General features: G+C 37.1%; 1 protein-coding gene across 3 annotated transcripts in view; it reads left to right on the top strand.

The window, feature by feature from the left end:
* The window catches only part of svild (supervillin d), a 60416-nt gene that overhangs the window by 27589 nt on the left and 13301 nt on the right, over window positions 1-19526 (top strand). For all 3 annotated transcript variants that reach the window (XM_056771714.1, XM_056771715.1, XM_056771716.1), the window contains 9 exons: window positions 3879-3994; window positions 6489-6600; window positions 8284-8732; window positions 9680-9812; window positions 18031-18178; window positions 18358-18441; window positions 18531-18611; window positions 18777-18960; window positions 19073-19245. In XM_056771714.1, the coding sequence (XP_056627692.1) occupies window positions 3879-3994; window positions 6489-6600; window positions 8284-8732; window positions 9680-9812; window positions 18031-18178; window positions 18358-18441; window positions 18531-18611; window positions 18777-18960; window positions 19073-19245 (1480 nt within the window). The remainder of the gene's footprint in view (window positions 1-3878; window positions 3995-6488; window positions 6601-8283; window positions 8733-9679; window positions 9813-18030; window positions 18179-18357; window positions 18442-18530; window positions 18612-18776; window positions 18961-19072; window positions 19246-19526) is intronic.

Below are 19526 nucleotides of genomic sequence, written 5' to 3'. Positions count from 1 at the left end.
ACAAAGTGGTCAGCAATTGTATAAAGGCAAACCAATTCCATTGTATGTATCTTACATAGGGTATAGCGCGTATTGACTACAGGAAAAGCAAAAAAATAATCGGTTGAAATATTGTATTTTATTATCATTGTATTATAAATCATTCCTGGTGCAAGGAAGGTCAGCCAGAGTAAATGTAAACTGCATTCCCTTTAATAGGTCCTTAGGTGGCAATAGCTAAGGACTGTAAATTGTAGCCTGCTGAGTAGCAGCATCGACTCGGGATCTTTAACATGATCATTTTACGGTTTGAGGCCCGCTCGGACCACCGGTCATTTTTTACGTTGTTGGTCTTGATCTATTTATCTGTATCGCTGGGTAGTTTTTATTTTATATTGGATTATTTGTGTTTACTATGGTCTCACTAGAAAGATGGATAACTATATAAGAAAGGATACAACTAAATGTTAATGTTGGTTAAAACCATTTGAAAAGCTAATGCATTTATGTATTTGATGTGTTAAAATAATAAATGTGCTGTTGCTATTGAACATGTTGGTAAGCGTTATTTAATAATTATGAACGGTGGGCCGACCGTGGGTAAACCACCAGCTGACCACCAGCAGAAATACGGCAGCTGCCGCTGGTAGACCGCTGGAAAAACGATTATCAAAAACCCGGTGGATCACAGTCGGTTGCCGCCGTTAGCCCGCCAACTTTGCCACTGGGCCGCTGAAATTCTATTAGCTGGGGTAATTGTGAACCATTAAACATCTTGCCACATGCATAGTTCAATTCGTTTTACTTATATAGCGCTTTTCACAATGTGTTTTGTTCAAAAGCAGCGTTACAGAAGAAAATATATTAAAAAAAAAAAAAAAAACACAGTGCATGGTGTTTGTAGAAAAAGCAAGTTTGTTTTAATAATGCTATGTTAATGGAATTTACCGATACTTAACTAATCTAAGATATAACTTTATTATATTAATGTATTAACTATAATAAAGATCATATAAATTGGGAAGAGAACAACAGTTAGTAGAGTAATTTATTTTCATAGAAGAAAACAGTATTTACTTATAAAATGCACTTATGCATAAGTCTCAAACTTCACCCAAACTGAAACGGAGTTATCATCCCATTTAAATTATATGAGAATGCAGCGTCAACCGACTACATGCAGATTTAAGTTAGAAAATTACTTAATCAATATAATCATTACAAAAAAATTAATAAGCTTGATTTCTTAACAACCTTTAAAACGTTCACCATAGCATTTAGATATGATTGATTTTACTCGACAAAGAATATGAAGCAAAATAAAAATAATGACCATGACTCACTTGAGTATGCTGTGTGAAGCCTGCTTTATTAAACAGGGTTTTCGGTTCACTCTGTGTAAACTTAAAATGCGTTTGTGTGGCCTACCCCTTTACTGAGACACTTTCAAATAAGAAACTAATAATATAGTGTTAGGTTTTTGTGGATATCTTGTTATAGTAATATAATATGTAAATGCCTCACCTTATGATATCCAGTGCTTATTGTTTTGTATTCGTTTTGGTCCTATAACTGCACAAATAGATTGCCTTATTTTTGTTTCTTTTAGATCCACTGTGTTCCGTCCTCATTGTATTGAGGCTCTGTAAGTTTGCAATGCATGCTAAACAATTAGCTTTTATATATAGCCAGTTGACAATTATTTCTTTAATTATTAGATTTTTTTATATATTTCTATTTAAAACGTCTTTTTTATTTAAAAAAACCCTATTCAATAATACCCCTCAAAAATAGAGCATTTATTTTTGTGGGATTTTTCTCATTGTTTCTGCTTTACCATCTTAAGTGTAGCTGATGTCATCAATAGCAGGGCGCAGTCGTAAATACTAAACATTTTTAATAAAATCTTAGTGAGGATGACTGGCAACCATATCTAGGTAAATTCTATAGGTATTTTTATCTATGTTTATTTAATTTAATTTGTTTGATTGACATCGAGGCTTAAGGCCTTAGGAATGGACGGATCAAGTACCATGCAGTTCACCAAGCATTCAGTTGAGACATAATTATGTTTGCGAGACACTTACATTCTGATGTGCACTTTGGATGTTTCAGTCAGAGTGAGATCATTTTTGTGTATTAACTCTTTCACGGCCATTGACGAGTTATCTCGTCAAACACTTTCCCGCCAAAGACGAGTTTTTACCGCAATCAGTGTTTGTACTGTTGTACAGCAGGTGGCGCTATTACCAACCTTTGGGAAAAAGTACAGAATCACAGAACCTAGAACGTATATGTTTTAGCGGTTTTTAATGATTGTTCTGAGTGTAATCTGGGCGGAATCTTTGACAAAAAACGTTAATTATCTCAGATGTTTAAACAAAATGAGGCATTTTGACCCTACCCACATCTACGGAGTGATAAAAAACGAACAAATGAGGATAGAAGAATACGGTTTCTTTTGATTAAAAGCTGAGACTCTGTTCTTCCATTTGACATATTGTTTGTCCATATATTATTTACAGAAAATTTACTGTGAGCCATTAAATTTGGGTGAAAATGTTAAAAAACGCTAGTCAGACTCACTCTTCTTACAGTGGACATTGCCTATGCAGCTTTTGCAGTAATATGTAATGAATGCACTTTATTTAGCCTACAATAAATATGTGCGTTAATATGTATGATATGCTTGTTAATTGCGTTTTTTTTAAATGTTTTTTACAGTGTATGTAATTACGTTTAATAAGGCCTTCTATTCAGAGCAAAGGGATCCGTAGGCTTAACAACCATCTTTGTGCAAAGACAATTTTTAATTGTTTTGCGTGTAGCTAAATGCGCGCATCCCGACTCATTTTGCCACGTTCTCGCATAGGCTTGGCTGCATGGGTGGGTCACCGGGCCTGAATACTATATCCATGTGCTGAAAATTAGAAAATAATGCATAATATTTCCATTTCAAAAGCAAATATGGCTGTTTATTGTATTTTTATTGTACCTCTTCACGGAGGTAAACGGCAAGGCATTTGGCATTTACTTGGGCTTTGTTAGCTATATTTAATAAATAAGTTCATGCTTGTTACTTTACAGTCCATGGGCAACATTATTGCGCATCCTTATAGTCAATCAATTTTTGTAATATTGACACCAAAATCACCTGGGCTACTGATAAAAGACATGCATAGACTAAAAGGTCGCTTTGGATAAAGATGTCTGCTAAATCCGTAAATGCAACATCTATTACTGTACGTTCATCCTGTTTAGAGCATGAAAGTCCACTGATATGCGAGTTCAGCTGCAAAAATGAAGTTCAGATCTGTTTCATAAGAAGATCTCTCATTCCAGACTTTCTTTTCATACTGACCACACATTAAGTACTGAAATTTAAATCTAAAAACTACCCAGCTATACAGATAAATGGATCAAGACCAACAACGTAAAAAATGAACGGTGCTCCGAGCAGGCCTCGGACCGTTTGTTTCTAAAAACTAAGGAGTGTCTGTGTATTAACCCATCTTCCCCTTTAATATTTAGGTGAGTAGGTTCCACCTCTGTTCCCCACTACCCATTTTTCTCTCTCACATTTTCTGTCTCTCGCTCCCTCGTTGCGAGTGAACAGTTAGCATCCAAACGACTCTGACCTTCATTCATTCATTCATGAGACAACAGCTTTTCCCAGACTGTGTGTGTGCGCCCGCCTAGCCCCTGCAGCCCTGTGTAGTCCCCTCTTCCTTCATCCCCCATAGCTTTGTTTAAAGACTTTACAAAACCACCCTGATCTGAATGGCTAATTGTAAGATTCTGAATGGGCAATCTCTGGAGGATTACTGGGATGTGGAAAGTACCCATGGTTCCTTTATTCCTGCTTTAATATCTTACTGTTTTTTCCCTTTGGCCACCAGGGGCCCAACAAGACCGACATCTCCCCCACCCCGACGAACCGTGTAGAAGAGGTTACCCACAATGCCGAGCAAGAAAAGGACCAAATCAGCAGCGAAAGGAGAAAAGTTTCCACCAGGTAATCAGGGGTGAATAGTTTGGCAGCTAGTTTGCTTAGCCTTTGTGTAGTTTTGAGTTCATTTGTATACAGTCCCTCAGAGGTGATTCACACAAGTTTAAGATTTTCTAATCCACCGTGCTGCTTTAGTTTTTATTTGTTTGCTGCCAGGAGGGCAGTGAGTCATAGAAGATGAATGCAAAACGGCTGTCCGTCAGATAAGCATCTCTCTGAAGCCTACTGATTTTGTGTATTGGTTTTGAGAGAATGGATGTCTTCATACTTTTATGATAAGCTTTTCCAGAAGGTGAACCAGTAGCTCTAGCATGCCATGCCATTTGTGTGGGTGTTTGTGTGGGTGGCATGCACACATGTTGGTTAATTTATTAAATGTTGCACGTCTGGTTCTCATTAGACTTTAGAACATACCTCTGCTACCCTTAGCTTCATGTCCAAGCTTTTGTTACTGACCTTCTGCGGCTCGGTCTGGAGTGTACCAATGTCTCAAGGAGTTATAAACCAAGTGGTTCCGGGATGAATATTTCACCAATGACTGTTGTTCTTAAGCGCAGAGAGACTGATTTTAGAGATTTGATGGAGCGTTGCTGTATTAAAGACAGAAGTCTGCTATAAATTTGGCTTTTTGGCGGAATAGGGTTCTGGATCCCATCTCATCTGGCTCCGTTCTCTCAGCAGGGGGCTGGTAGAGTTTTCTTGATCTGATGTGGTGTGGAACTACAATATCCAGGACATTTGTGGTTTGAGTTGATTGGTCATTTATAGTATATAGAGATGAATGACGGTACAGTATATTGAGATGAATGACGGTACAGTTGTGTTTCTAGTTCACATATAACTTGTTTAGTTTACAGTCTGCTTTTATCTTCTGGGTGTAGTTTGAAAGTCCCAGGTTAAAGGCTTTGGACTCAAAGAGATTGCTTTGAATTAAAAGTTTATAACAGGGTGATGGTACGTCTGTGTGATTTAAGAATAAGAAAAACGTAATTTTCCTGTTTAGTTACCCCAAATTTGGTTGATATTATTTGATTTATTCAAAGCCCCCCAAATTGGAATCATTCAATATTACATTTACATTTTTTTACATTCATGCATTTGGCAGATGATTTTATCCAAAGCGACTTACAATGCATTAACCGATACATTTATACTTAGGTATGTGCAATCCCCTGGGATTGAACCCACAACCTTGCTCTTACCATTGAGCTACTGGAAAGCGTAAATAGTCCTGGTGAAATAAAATAGAATCATTTGTTATAAAAAACTGTTTTTTTCAAGTCATTCCCTTTTTAAAACTCATGTGCCCTCATAATCTTTAATTCAAATCTGAAAATGCACTTCCGCCCTCTAATGGCTATCCATCTCGAGGGGACGGCTTGGGCAGGGCAGAGCTGTTAACTCCTCCACTTTATCTGTCAGTCTGGAAGAGGTTTAATTTAAAAATGAAACGCTTGTTTTTATACATCCAATCGAATCGCAACGGAAAACACAAGCCACGCCCACTGTTTTCTATTCCGTTGCACTCGGAAATGCGTCAGAATAAGGAAGTAAAAAAGACTTTAACTCACCTGTTGTGTCACCTGTTGTGTCAAGTAGACCAAAGCATATGAAATGTCGCTGTTATTCCTGAAAAAAACAAAATAAAATCAACTGTAAAATCAAAATCCCACCTAATCTGACGGGTATTTGTAACTATTTTACAAGGTGGCTAATTCGTATGAATGTGTAAGAGGTAAATCGTACAAAAATGTTTTATTATTAGAAAAAAACGCAATACTGAAACCCCTCCCCTAACCCTACCTCTAAACGTAACGTCACTGCCGCGTAAGAAAATCATAATAAAACATTTGTATAGATCGTACAAATTCAAACAAATTAGCCACCTAGTAAAATAGTTACAAATTCCCACGAGATTTTGTAGGTTTCACTTCATTTTAATGTTTTATATCTTATTTCTTTGGGATCCCAGACAGAATTAATGTTAATTGTTTAAATTGAAAACAGTTACAATTGTATTGTTAAATTATTTCAGTTTAGTGAAATAATCAATGTGCCTCTTAAAAATGCATGTAAAGTATACTTTTTACTCTCGTATATTGTCCTTTGGGTCTATGTGGGCTCAAGTTTACTTGGTGTCAACGGCTGTGTGATAAATGTACGTTTTCTTATCATAAACGTGTGGGTTCTGTTGCCTTTTGTGGAATTTGGACTGAATGCTCCTTTTTCAGTTTCGTTCTTTGGCCAGAGACATCGCTATGACTCACATTATTATGTGTAAACACATTCACAATGATTAACTTTGGACAGCAGCCTGATTGGAAAGCATTACATATTGAAGTGACTGTTTTCATGTGTTTATTTGGCTAAGTATTGTTAATCCTCTAATATTACAAATGACGACTAGGGATGGGCAACACATTGTTGAGACTTTTGATTATATTTTATAAATATCTTGATATTCATAATATAACTCTGTCTCTCTTTTTATTGTCCGCAGCCATTCCTTCTCCTCATCAGATGGTGAGAAAAGGCCTACAGAAAGCAAAAATGTGAGACAGGATGAGTCATCCTCTGCAGGAGAGGAAGACGAGCAGAAAGAAGATGACAAGGTGAGAGAGAAAAAGCATCCCATGCTGCCCGAATATCCTAAACCGTATAGATGATTTCATGATTTATGCATTTTTTTTATGGTTCAGATAACCAAAACTTCAAAAAAAGAGTGGTTTCTCCAGAATACTCAATAGTCAGCTTTTATCTAAATTTATCTATAATAGGCATTGCTCTTGACGCATAAATCTTCTGTCTTGGATGAATTTTTCCACTGAGAATGCTGCAGTGCATTCTGGGATTGCTGATTAGAATTTGGCCACAAAGTTTGCATAGTTCCGCTTCTGACCTTTTGAAACAACAACCTTTCTATTGGAGCACACCAACAGTACATTGTCTTAAAATGCTACCAACGTAGGCAGCTCACTAAGTGTATTCAGACTGTTTTCTCTTATATCCATCAGCATCATGTCTTACTGTTACATCCTCATCATCACTGGAATACAGTGGCTCCATATGTCCTCTTAAATCTATCATGGTTTTATCCAAGTAGCCGGCCAGATGGACTCTCCACCCTCCTCACTCACGCTCTCTCTGTGTCTGATTCTCTCCGTACCTCCCTACCCTGAGGGTTTGTGTGTACTGCCGTTAAACAGACCACCAGCCGTGATTTCACTCCGTCACTCTCACTCTTTCTCCTCATTTTTTTCTGGGAGAATGAGAGCTTGTATTCAGAATGAAATGAAGGGGCTGTGGGGTGAGCGCCTGTGACTGCGTTAACCTTCTTTTACCAGAAAGACAAGCCATGGAGAGTGTTCTGAATTTGATCTTGCTTTTGTTTGTTATCTGGGAATACGTTTTCAAGCAGTGATGAGTTTGTCAGAGCCAACAGGCCTGTGTTAGGCACTGAATAAAGTAGATACAATCTCTTTTTTTCAGTCTATATTTTAGATGCGTTGGGCTTTAAGACAGGGGTTCTCAACATTTTTGACTACAAGGCCCCCCAATGTTTTCAACAATATTCAAATTAGGGGTTGGATGACCTGAGGTCGACTGTTATGTGATAAGTCACGTCGACTAGTCAATGATGTCATTAATAAAAAAAATAAGAGCTAGGGAATGTTTTGCAACAAGATTTTTGTTTCTTTCATGTTTTATTAAACATACAAAATAGCCCATGATATTAAAAGATCTGCGTGTAGAAGCTAGCGCACTGAAACATAAGGCTTTACCTGCGAGCTTTTGCGGTGTCAGAACAAATCGGGAATGTTGTGGATGAAAACAGACACATTGAAGCAGGACAAGGTAACATATGTTATTGACGGGAATGTGACAGAATACCGCTGAACCAGGGCGGGAATGACATCCGATTCGTCCTCACAAAACTTAAAAATTCTTCCCAATAAAGTATTTAAGAGCTTGATATTAATATAAATTCAATATATTCAATTCAATTATTCAATATAAAAATGGACAATTCATAAGAATTTTTTTTTATAATCATTTCTCTAATTTTAAATGATCAGTAATTCTGAGGACCCCCTGGAAGTCAGCTGGGGCCCCCTTGTGGGCCACGGCCCCCCTGTTGACCACATCTGAAATGTATATTTTATCAATTAAATATGAAAACAATCAACGATTAAAAAAACTTCTCATGCCAGGGTATGAGACTGTGACCCCAGGGACTTCAATCTAATAATCAATCACAAATAAGTGGAACCCTTATTTTTTACTGTCTCTTCTAGGTTAAGCAGAGCACACAGAAACCGTCAGTGAAGTGTTATTCTGTGAGCACAGACGGGTTGGATCTTCACTCCAGAGCTCTAGAGGTGGATGAAGAACCAAAAACTCCTGCACCAGCCCTCCAGAGACAGGACTCCAGTCAGCGCAGTATTAAAGGCATTCTAAAAAAGAGCCGCTCCACTGGCCTGGACGCAGAACCACCGGAGCCCGAGCGAATCACGACTCCTGTCACCAAAACCAGTAAGGAGCCGACTGTCGTTGATGGAAAGGAAGAGGATAAGGAGGATGAAGAAGAAGAGTATAAAGAGGGCAGGAGGCTTCAGAGAGAGGAAAGCAGCTCAAGTGAGACTCCTCGCACTCCTTCTCCAGATTCTCTGAGCAAAACACCCTCCATTTCCCAATCTGAAGAGGGGGAGGAGTCAGAGAGCAGCCTGGATGGGAGCAAAGAGAGGTATGATGGGAGTCTTTAAAATGTTTATGGATTTGATTGACAGTTGCAGTAGATGTGGAAGAGGAGTTATCCATTAGGAAAATGAACAATGGTTTACTACAGTGACCATAATTTAATTATGGTAAATTAGTGGTTCCCATTACCATTGTCTTACTACAGGCACTATGGTTTGATTGATGTTTGTTTGATGTTTGTTGAAAAATTGATAGTGACGAACTGTATGTGGTAACAAATCCACCAAAGAACATGGTCCAAAAGCTGATTATTCATAGTGATATCTGCCAAATAGATTCCGAGATAAAATTAATATTTCTTAACTTTATTAATTCGTATAATGACTATTAATATTGAACATCCGACTGGTAATGTTTTAAAAAATATATACACAGCGCAAATTCATTTTATTTTCCTGTCCTCTTTGGATTGACAGGAAATATCGACCATGATCATCTGCCGATAATGTGAAATACTGCTTTAATGGACCGATACTGATTATTGGCCGATATATCGGTGTATATCTAATGAATAGAAGTGTTGTTCTTTGTCAATTCATGTTAGTTTATCCAGTAAATAATGCTATTAACTACAATTTTATTGTAAAATGTTATCATATTTGCATTATTATTTTTTTTTGTTCTATTTTTAACTTTTAAGCTTAAAATGAAAAATGTTTAATTTGATTACAACAATCACAAGCGTTTCCAATATACTCAAAATAACCACATGAGCACCAATGCTCTATAATCTGAAGCATCTGCACACCTCCACAGTTTCAGTTATAAACATTTGTGTTATCCACCAGTGAATGAACCACAGAAAGGCATTAAAGAAATATCTGTAAAACCGCTGAACTGCTTCTAAACACAATTTAAACACAGAAACTGCGTAAGTGTGAAGTTCAGCATCTTCTAACAGTCTCTATTGTACTTTTTGTCTCTTTTTGGCAGGCTGGCGGAGATAAAGAGTGGTGAAGATGACAGGAGGAGCAAACTAAAGAAGTATAAAGCCGATGTGGTCCAGAAGTCCCTGGCTGACCGCTGCTCACAGCTGCAGGAAAGCGAGACCGCATGGAAAAAGAAGGTACATGCACACAAACACACCCTCTGAAACCAATGGGGTCTTCTTTCAATAACTGAGAAAAATGGTCCATGCTGACAAATGGAAAGCATAACAAAACTTTTCGTGATGGACAACACATGTTTCTTCTTTGGGGTTAGATCGGTGTCATTGGCTGTAAGGTAAGGGGTGTGTTAGACAATGCTCTGTGCTAAGGGTTCTCTTGAGGCGAGGAGATTTTTTTGGGGCAGGGATTCCAAAGGCTTGGGTGGGGCAGGAAAAGTTTGTTTTCAGAACGGAATTAGTGAGTTCCTCAGCTGGGCTGTCTTGCTGAGAGGGGGTGTGTGGTAGAGAGGATTTACATTAAGCCTTACTGGTTCCTGAAACCCGATCGGTTCATCCAGCTATATGCTACCTCAGCACAAACTTGCTTTGAACTAGATGGAGAAAATATGTTGGTTTTGTGATGGGTTCGGTTGGGTTTGGTTTGGTTGCCCAGTTTACAAATCTTTTCTAAAAAATTAAATTCCCCAAAAAGGAAATCATGTCATTATTTTCTCACGCTAATGTTCCAAACATTATATGCTATTATTTTTAATGTGGAGCACTACAGAAAAGTTTATTTATGCAGCTGTTTCAATACGAAGTAGTTTATTGTGACCATGTCTGTCAAGCTCCATAAAATACAAAACAACATAACGTCATAACAGAACATCAAAGTGTTTTCTGAATAAAAACTTTGATTAATAGTGTATATAACATGTATCAACATGTTACTTACTCTCATCCTCATGTCATTTCAAATCTGTATGACTTTCTTTTTTTCTGCCGAACACAAAAAATAAGATAAAAAATATATATAAAAAATCTCTGGCCCTCATTGACTTTCATTGTATGGACAAAACCACAGCGATATTTCTTAAAAAGTGTGTCCCACAGAAGTGTAATATACAGGTTTTGCTGAACTATCCCTTTAAATACCACTCTCAATAAATCATCACAACACATGTTTAAGAGCACGTTACCCGCGATCCCATTTTTCAACCTTTAGTTAGTGTGTAATGTTGTTGTTAAAGCATAAATAATGCTTGCAAAATGATAAAGCTCAAAGTTCAGTGCCAAGCGAGATATTGCCTTTAACAGAATTCGCTTTTCAAGGACTACAGAGAATGGCAGGATCGGACTACAGCTCATCTACTTCCCGGGTACATGATGTCACTATTCTGAGTGCTTTTAATAACCTCCGCCCAAAGGAATACACCAAAAAAGCGTCGAGGTCGTCCGTAGAGAAGTGGAAGAGTAGTGTTCGGTTATCAGAGATTGTAAACATTTGACTGAGCTACGCACTAAACTACTTTCATCACAGTCCTGCAGATGGTAATAAGACTTCAGCTACACACATTCTAAGAGAACTAATGGTCAAATAACAGCTTCCATGACTTTAACATCAACATTGAAAGCTGTTCTGTGTAATACACTGATTTTGTGTGTGTGTGCGCATACCTCTGTCTAAAACACTTCTACGAAACGTCCTTTGAAGTCCTGGTTGCAGTCAATCTGCTTGTTTTATTATCCAACTCTGTTATTAGTGATAACCGGTTGACGCCATTCAGTCCGGTGTCATTTCCCTCGCCATTGTAGAAAAAAAATTGATCTCTAACAAAGATTGACGTTTGCACTAGCAGACCTCCGATTGATCCGCATGTTTTTAACTGATGAAGTTAAGTTGACGCCATTGGTACTGTTTATTGCTAAAAGCCAAAGCTTAAGAATTCATGTGCACTGAGAGGGTACCGACCAATCACAACAGCTTGAGGAGCGGAACTCACTAATATGGTATGGGTTGGGACATCTTCACACACACACTCTAAGCAGGGAACCAATCACGACAGACCTGATCAGCTTTACAAATCAGAGTGTTTCGGAAGGCGGGACTTTGTAGAAACCGGAAGAAATCCAGTCGTTTCGTGAGAAGAGAGACAGCAGTGGACTTGAAATATGTTAAATATAAAGTTTTTTTTAAAACTAGAAACATGCACATCCATTGATAAACACCACAAAAAGAACACAATCAATGCTTCGAAAACAGAAATAAAACAGTGCCTTTAATGAGCTTCAATCTGTATTGTTGTTGTAAACAAGAGTTACTGTAGTATGTCCTGAATAAGAAAGACTTCAGACCAAATCCAGTCTCATTTTGAGAAGTCTCATTTTAAACACAGATTAATCAATGTGGCACACAGTCGTTCCCAAATGTCTGTGGATAATCTTGGGCCTCATGCTGTCCGTCTGGCTTAAAAACAAGAACCGGAAACCACGATTTGTCAGCGGGGTTATGACTGACCCGAATTATTCCCAGTTCCTCAGTATTTGTAAGATGTTGTCGTCACAACGCACACACAAGTATGTCGTGGCACGCTGAGCAAAAAGCCTGTAAAATCTCTCTCTGGTGTGGTTTGACCGAAGAATGCGATTTAAGATGCAATAACAAACAGATTGATGTAGACATGAGAAGACATACAGCTATGAAATCTACTCCGAAACAAGCATTGTGACCAAAAAGAAAAAAGAAACATCTGTGTGGTTGTAAGACAACAGATAATGAGGTCTGTTATACATCGTGTGAAAGAAAATAGAAAAATTCAACACAGAGCTAGCGCAGATGTCGCTCTTTTGGCCTTTAAAGGAATAAATGCAATTCTGCACCGCTGACAGCGTATCGCATATTGGATTGGACTCTGAATTTTCAATCGAAAACTTTGACGAAGGGACTTTTATTTCTAATCCAGCACTCTAATGTAACCATCCAGACATCCTCTTCTATTTCTGGATCAGTAACTCGCAGCCATTTGAAGATTTTATCGATAATTCCTTTTACACGAAATGAAGCCCAGGGTCAAAGCCGCAGTCTGCTGGAGACATTGGCTCACTCGCTAAGCAATGTTTTATACGGTCTATACGACTAAATCATTTGCTCGCTTTGTCAGATGATTCAGCCAAGACTCATCACTTTTGTGGAGGATCGTCTCTCAAGGATTATCCTGCAGTTCCTTCTGATAAATCAAATAACGTACAAAATCCAAAGAGATCTTAGGCGCATCTAGTCCTTCTCTCAAATACGATGAATTTGTCTATCTTTCTTTCTCACTTCCATTGATCTTACATTGTTGTATGAGCTCAATGAAGGTCTGTTTGACAAGTGTCAACTTGGCTGAAACAGAGCTGGCTAAAAAGCCCTGATTCTTCCCGTCTCATTTTCTCTCAATCTTTCTCTCAATCTTTCTATCTCTCTCTCTCTCTGTTCCCCGGGGGTCTTCTGGCTTTGCACCTCCTCAGTCGATCACTCGCCTCATTTAATTCCCCTGGATCTCTCACTCCTGTACCGTCATTAAGTCATGATGAACAGCTTGCTCAGAAGCCTGAGCTTTTGGCTTTAGTTGATTTTTATTTAAGTCTTAAGTTTCTTGAGTTGTGCTTGCAGTCTTTTGTGATTTCCCCTCTGTCCTGATTTTTGTTTCCTATCTGGGTGAATCTCATGAAAATGGTCCATAATTTAAAAAGCTATAATAATTTACGATAACCATATAATTGCGATATTTGTGTATTTTTTTTTAAAGAAATAAATGATGCCATCAGGGAAATATAGCTTTAATATTGTTTAATTTGGGTTTATTTTGGTTATTTGATCAATTAATGACACTCATAATACAAGTGTATGGAGGCAGAGATAGAGTTTTATTCATAGTTAACTCAAAGTTTTGAAAGGATGCCGAATAATGTACGATACTACGATATGTGAAGAAATTAACAAAATACCGTCACCCATGTTGTTAATATCACGGTTATTGACAGTGCCAGTACTGTATATTGTGACACTCACATTATTGTGACATTTCACATTAGGGGTAAGATATTAATTGGATGTGTAAAGTGCAATTCGCTGCTGTCCTTCTGAAACTTAGATCATTTTGGGCATAAATCATCATTATTAGTCACCCTATATGTTTGTCACTGGGTTTTGATAATATCTCATCTATAAAAAGTAGGGCTGTCAATTCGCATCCAGAATAAAAGTTTGTATGTATGTACATAATATATGTCTGTGTACTTTGTATATTGATTTAGCATTTATAAAAACATAAATGCTTATATTTAGAATTTTTTTTATGTAACAATTAAAAAATATATATGATTGCTAAATATAAATAAATCCATGTAAATATTTCCTAAATATGTATACATGTATGTGTTTGTGTTTCTACACTACCAGTTAAAACGTTTGGGACACTGTAGTGAAATGTTTCTCCTTGTTTTAAAAGACTTTTGATCTGAAAGTGTATGCTTAAATGTCTGAATTTAGTTTAGTAGACAAAAATATAAATATCATGTTTTAATAAAAATCAACATAATTCCCATAGTTCCCTTTATTTTATTTCATATTTGAATGAGTTCTTTATTATTATCAAATAAATATGAACACATAAGTAAGTAAGTGTTCAAAACTTTTGACCGATAGTGTTAATACTATATTGATATGCACATTACTCAAACATTTAAAATATTATGTAAACACAAACTTTTATGCTGATTGTGATTAATCGTTTGAAAGCCCTAACAACGTATTGAAAAGTGTGTGTCAACTTTAAAAACATAGTATTTAATTATTTAAAAAGTAAAAGTATTTCCTGAAAAACAGCAAATTTGGAGATTCCAGGTTTTTGCAAGGACAGCGAAGAACTGTAATTATACATCATCATGGTTTTGTTTGTCAACCAACGTTAGTCTATTTTCTTTATGTTAATAATATAAACAAATACACAATGAATATCTGTAGATACAGTAGTTGATGAACAGTCCTCTATAGGAAAGGATTTTTATCCAATTACAATTTATGAGGGCTACTCAGTGGAAAAGAATGCAAAACTATCATAAATGGTTATTCCTTGCAAAACATAGTTTCTTTCTCCTTGTGATTTTCCAATGATATAAACCAAACATTTCTTCATGAGATTTACCCAACTGTATACAGAATGACCTTTTAACTTGTGTCTTTTACCCTCTTTTTCCTTCCTTCCTCACTCCTCTAGGCACCTGTCCTATCTCTTCTGCTTTACCATAGTATATAGTCCCTTATCTCCAGGTGAGTAAAACTGTCCTGTGATTTCTCTGCTTGATTTTGTTGACGTTTTCGTTGATGAGATTGATGTGTCTGCATGTCTCTGTGCACTCTAAACACCACTGTTAATTTGTTTTTGCATATCCCATGAGAACTGCCTTCAGTTGGATGTTTACATCTGAATAATTCATGCTTAAACACAGAGCTCTTGTTTGTTAAGTGAACTATTGTTCCAAGGTAAATTGGCGGCTCTAAAAGGCTGTCAGCATCTTTCCTTAGATATAACTAAAGCTCAGGGTCCTGAATAAGATATTGTTTTGTTCCTAGGGAAATGAATGGATCTTCTTGCGAGGCCTCAGAGCAAGTTTTAAACTCCTTTCGAGCTGGGGTACCAGACATTTCCATATGTATTTTTTTATTGAGCTCCACAGCTTATGGCACATTTATATGTGCAAAACTGTATACACATAAAGTATGTACGTGTTTGAATTCCCATCAGAGGGACTGGAAACTCAAGGTATTATTTATCCACAAGGTGCGGATCATTAAATGCTTGAGTTTACAAGGGCCTTTTTTTCTACAAGGGAACAGAAAAGGACACTTGCAATGACCATATGTTCCAGATGTGGGAGGAAGTTAGCAGTGGGTGCTCTTTGGTTAAGTTGCTCCAGTGTTCTTTTTTTAGTCCCAAGGGTGTATTCTCACAGTAACACTGTGGAGTGTTATAGGAGTGACCGACTCCAATAACAGATTACCTGTGGCTATAACACCTCATATGGGGCTCATTTATGATGTGTCTGCTTCATACCAAAAGAGTGGCTGACTGCTGATGATAGATGGGGGATTTCATTCTGACAATTCATGGTGTTGATTTTCCCCTTGAGTATGTGATTTGGGTTAAATGTTGGTTGTTGATGTATGCAGAAAGAGGTTGTAACATTTTGATACATTGAGCCGTGGTGCTTTTGTGGGTTATGCCAGTTTTAATCCGACCAAGGTTATTATACTTTTATACAAGAAAATCAATTTTAACCTTTCTGGTTGAAATGAAATATAGAAGTTTTCAACTTAAAAACATAAACAAACGTAACTGCGCATGCGCACTTTTGTGACCCCTACTTAACTTCGGGTAAACATTCACAAATAATAGAGTGCCCGTAGGTAATTTCTAAAAATAATCAAAAGAAACTGTGAAGAAATGTTACTTGGCTAAACTTCTTTCTCCAAATATTTAGAATTTAGACTCCTATACCAAACTCAGCCACTAGATATCAATGTTGTTTAATAAAATAAACATACAACAAAATTCAACAAATTGTTTATTTAATACAATTATTATACGGTAAAATAATAAAACAATTGAATAGGAAACATAAATTAAATAAAATATAAATACTAGTCAGATTGTTAGACACTAGAAAACACAAACTGTAAGTTAACTAGGGGTCAGGGGCGCACGCGTGAAACAGTTCATATATCAGGCAAAATTTTTGTTGAAAAACGTAGAATAAACAACATTAGATAGACACATAATTTCAAAATTCAATAACCCCCTTTTTTTCTTACTATGGTATCTATAAAGATTTCAAAACGATCAGTAAAGAAAATTCCATTACAAAGTAAAAGTTCTGGTTTGAACCTAGATTTGTCCTTAATATATATCCGGCTGTAAATGCTAAAGTAATCTCTTTGGTGTTACTTGGTGGAAAACTGGCTCACAGGTCCTGTCTGAACTCTCTCTCCCTTAAGCGAGCCAGGTGAATAAGACCTTTTGAATCTGTGATGAACTGCTTCATATTGCTTTTTATCCAAACCCACATTTAATGTGTCAATTTATCTACAGTACATGCAGACTCTGGTCCCTCTTATTAAAATTCCCCACAGAACATGTCAGCTAAATTGAATAAACTTTTTGGCCTGTTTTCCTCTTTAATAGACCAGGCATTTTAGGGCCCTGTGAATTCTTTGGAGAGGCATTTGTTATACTGTGTCGACACAATGAATTTTACGATGAACTGACTGCGTCTGCATTAGCAAGGCAATGATGAATGTGACTCCTGTTGCCAAGTGGACCGCAGGCCTATTAGCCCTGGCAGTGAAGTCGAAACAAAGAATTATTGATTATTATTGCATGAACTTGAACGCTTTTTGTAATGTACATCCAATGCAATTCGTTACAGTGGCAGAATTTATTTGCAAAAGCATGAATTCCATAAATCCTCTGATTCGGGGCTTTTTGGTGTTTGACTTTGATAAGTGAGTTTGAAAGGACATTCCTCACGGTCAAAATCTTAAATGAATATGTAGCGCTTGAGTCTTCGTAGAAGGTTGGACAGCTTGTTTCAAGCCTGGTTTATTTGCAGGGATTGTGGTTGAATTTAACAAACTCGACTTAATGTGAGGTTTTTTGAGTCAGGTTTATCTCTCTAGCACATGTGAAGTGGAATTCATGAAAAAATAGAAATTCTGTCGTCATTTGCTCAACTTCATGTCTTCTGAAACAAGTATGATTTAGTTTTTCCATGCAACACAAAATAAATTACTTGTAGCATAAATTTTTTTATTTAATTTATATTTATTAATATTATTGATATGTTGAATCATTTTTTATGGTAGTAAATTATTACTAATATTCTTATGATTTATTTATATTTAAAATTAGATTTTCTTTTATATGCAAATTTTCATGTTGATTTTAGTTACATATTTAGCAATTTGGTTATTTGCTTTTGTTATTTTCTTATTTGTGTTTGTTATAATGTTGCGATACAAATATATTTTTTCAATTTTAGTTTTAATTTATTTTCAGTTAATTATTTTAGGGATTTGACTTAATATATTTCAGTTTATTGCAACATTTCTGACACACTTTATGTAATTCTATATATTTTATTTTTTGTCAACAAAAATAACCTTGCTTCCTTACAATGAATGTGCATGGTGACCACTCCTGTCAAACTGTTTGCATATATTTATATTTACTGTCTATTTGTGAAATAGTTAAATTTTTATGCTTATTGTCTTTTTAGCTTGACAATCCCTGGTCACCCTCCACTTTCACTGTATGAACTTCACTGCTTTTGTAATGTCAAAAGATTCATGTTGTTTTTCTCTGTCTGTCTTTAGAAATCTGGTGCGGATGTAGAGCCAAAGATGTCTCTGGCTGAGCGGATGAAGGTCTTGCAGGAGAAGGAGGAACAGTGGCAGGCCAAAGGCAAAGGAGCTTTCAATGACTCCACCCAGTTTTCCGTGGCTGGCCGAATGGCTAAGAGAGGTGGGGGAAAAGTCATTTGAAATATTTAGTGCTTCCAGACAAATATGGGCTCAACAAACCAAACAAAAGCGTTTGCATATCTTGATCCCTGCAGACTGCAATTCGGGTTTTATTGTGCGTGTGGTGATAAGAAAGCCTCTCTGGAATGTTTTCATGTTGACACATCTGTTTCCCATCAGGCTTGGTGTCACCTCAGAGAGAAGATCTGCCTATCATCATCAGCAAAAAGAACAGCAACAGCACACCAGTCAAACCATTGGAAGGTAACGTTTTTTGACATGTCTTCATGCTGTGTTAATGTGCTGTATTGTAAGAACCAGATGACATTTAAAGCGAAGTGTCTCTCTGACAGAAATATCAAGCCGTCCTGATGCTGAGGGAGATAAGAGACTTGACAAACTGGAATCATTCTTGGACAGACTCCACAATAAAGGTTATTCATGTGATTTGATTTAAAAGAGTTTTTGAGAGCTGGGCGTGGCCTAGCAAAATCAAAGAGCTATTACATCAAACTTAAAAGCTTTGACACACATATTCATTTTTAATGACGTTGTTTTTAAATAACTTATGTATCCAATATGTTTCTCTTCACGTAAAGGTGTGCCGGGCTCTAAGAACTCCACCATTGAGGTCACTGAGGAGAAAGAGAAGGAGGTGATGACACTAGACGATGACGAGACTTTTGGGAGATTCTACAGTTCAATATCGCCCACCACGCTGAGCTCTTCTTTTATTCTGGATGAAGAAGAAGACTTCAGCGTCTTCCAGTCAGACACGCCGAAGTGAGACGCAGTTTGAATTACTGTGCTGTCAAGATACTGCATTGCATATGATGTATCACAGTTGAATATGAATATAAAAATCTGAATTTCCTCAATCCTGGTCAATTTCTAGACTAACATCAGCTGTTGAGGAGCATAAGCGTTCTGTGCGGCCCTGCAGGAGAACAAAGAGCTCGAGGAACCCTCTCCGTGCCCTGGCAGCTCGAGATGACCTCAGGCAGACGTACACCGAGCAGAGGCTCAACGTGGCCTCGGTGGAGACCAAAAGGATACAAATGGAGCGGAGTAAGATCATAGAAATGAGAAGGATTTTATATCGAGTTGATTGGGAGACAAAGAAATGTGTTGACCGTGTCACCAAGCCAGTGGTTGGACTTCAAAGTAAATAATATCCACTTTGACTGGATCAATTGAATTGATCATGCAAATAAATATCATCCAGTCAACTACATTCATTCAAAACCTGAATGACTCTTTCTTCTGTGGGGCACAAAAGAAGATATTTTGAGAAATGTACTGGAAGTCAATGGGGGTGCAATGCTGTTTGATTACAGACATTCTTCAAA

The sequence above is a fragment of the Triplophysa dalaica genome, chromosome 17 (genome assembly GCF_015846415.1).
Source record: "Triplophysa dalaica isolate WHDGS20190420 chromosome 17, ASM1584641v1, whole genome shotgun sequence".
In the NCBI taxonomy this organism is placed as follows: Eukaryota; Metazoa; Chordata; class Actinopteri; order Cypriniformes; family Nemacheilidae; genus Triplophysa; species Triplophysa dalaica.
Note: the sequence above shows the minus strand (reverse complement) of the source record. Positions and strands in the feature narration are given on the sequence as shown.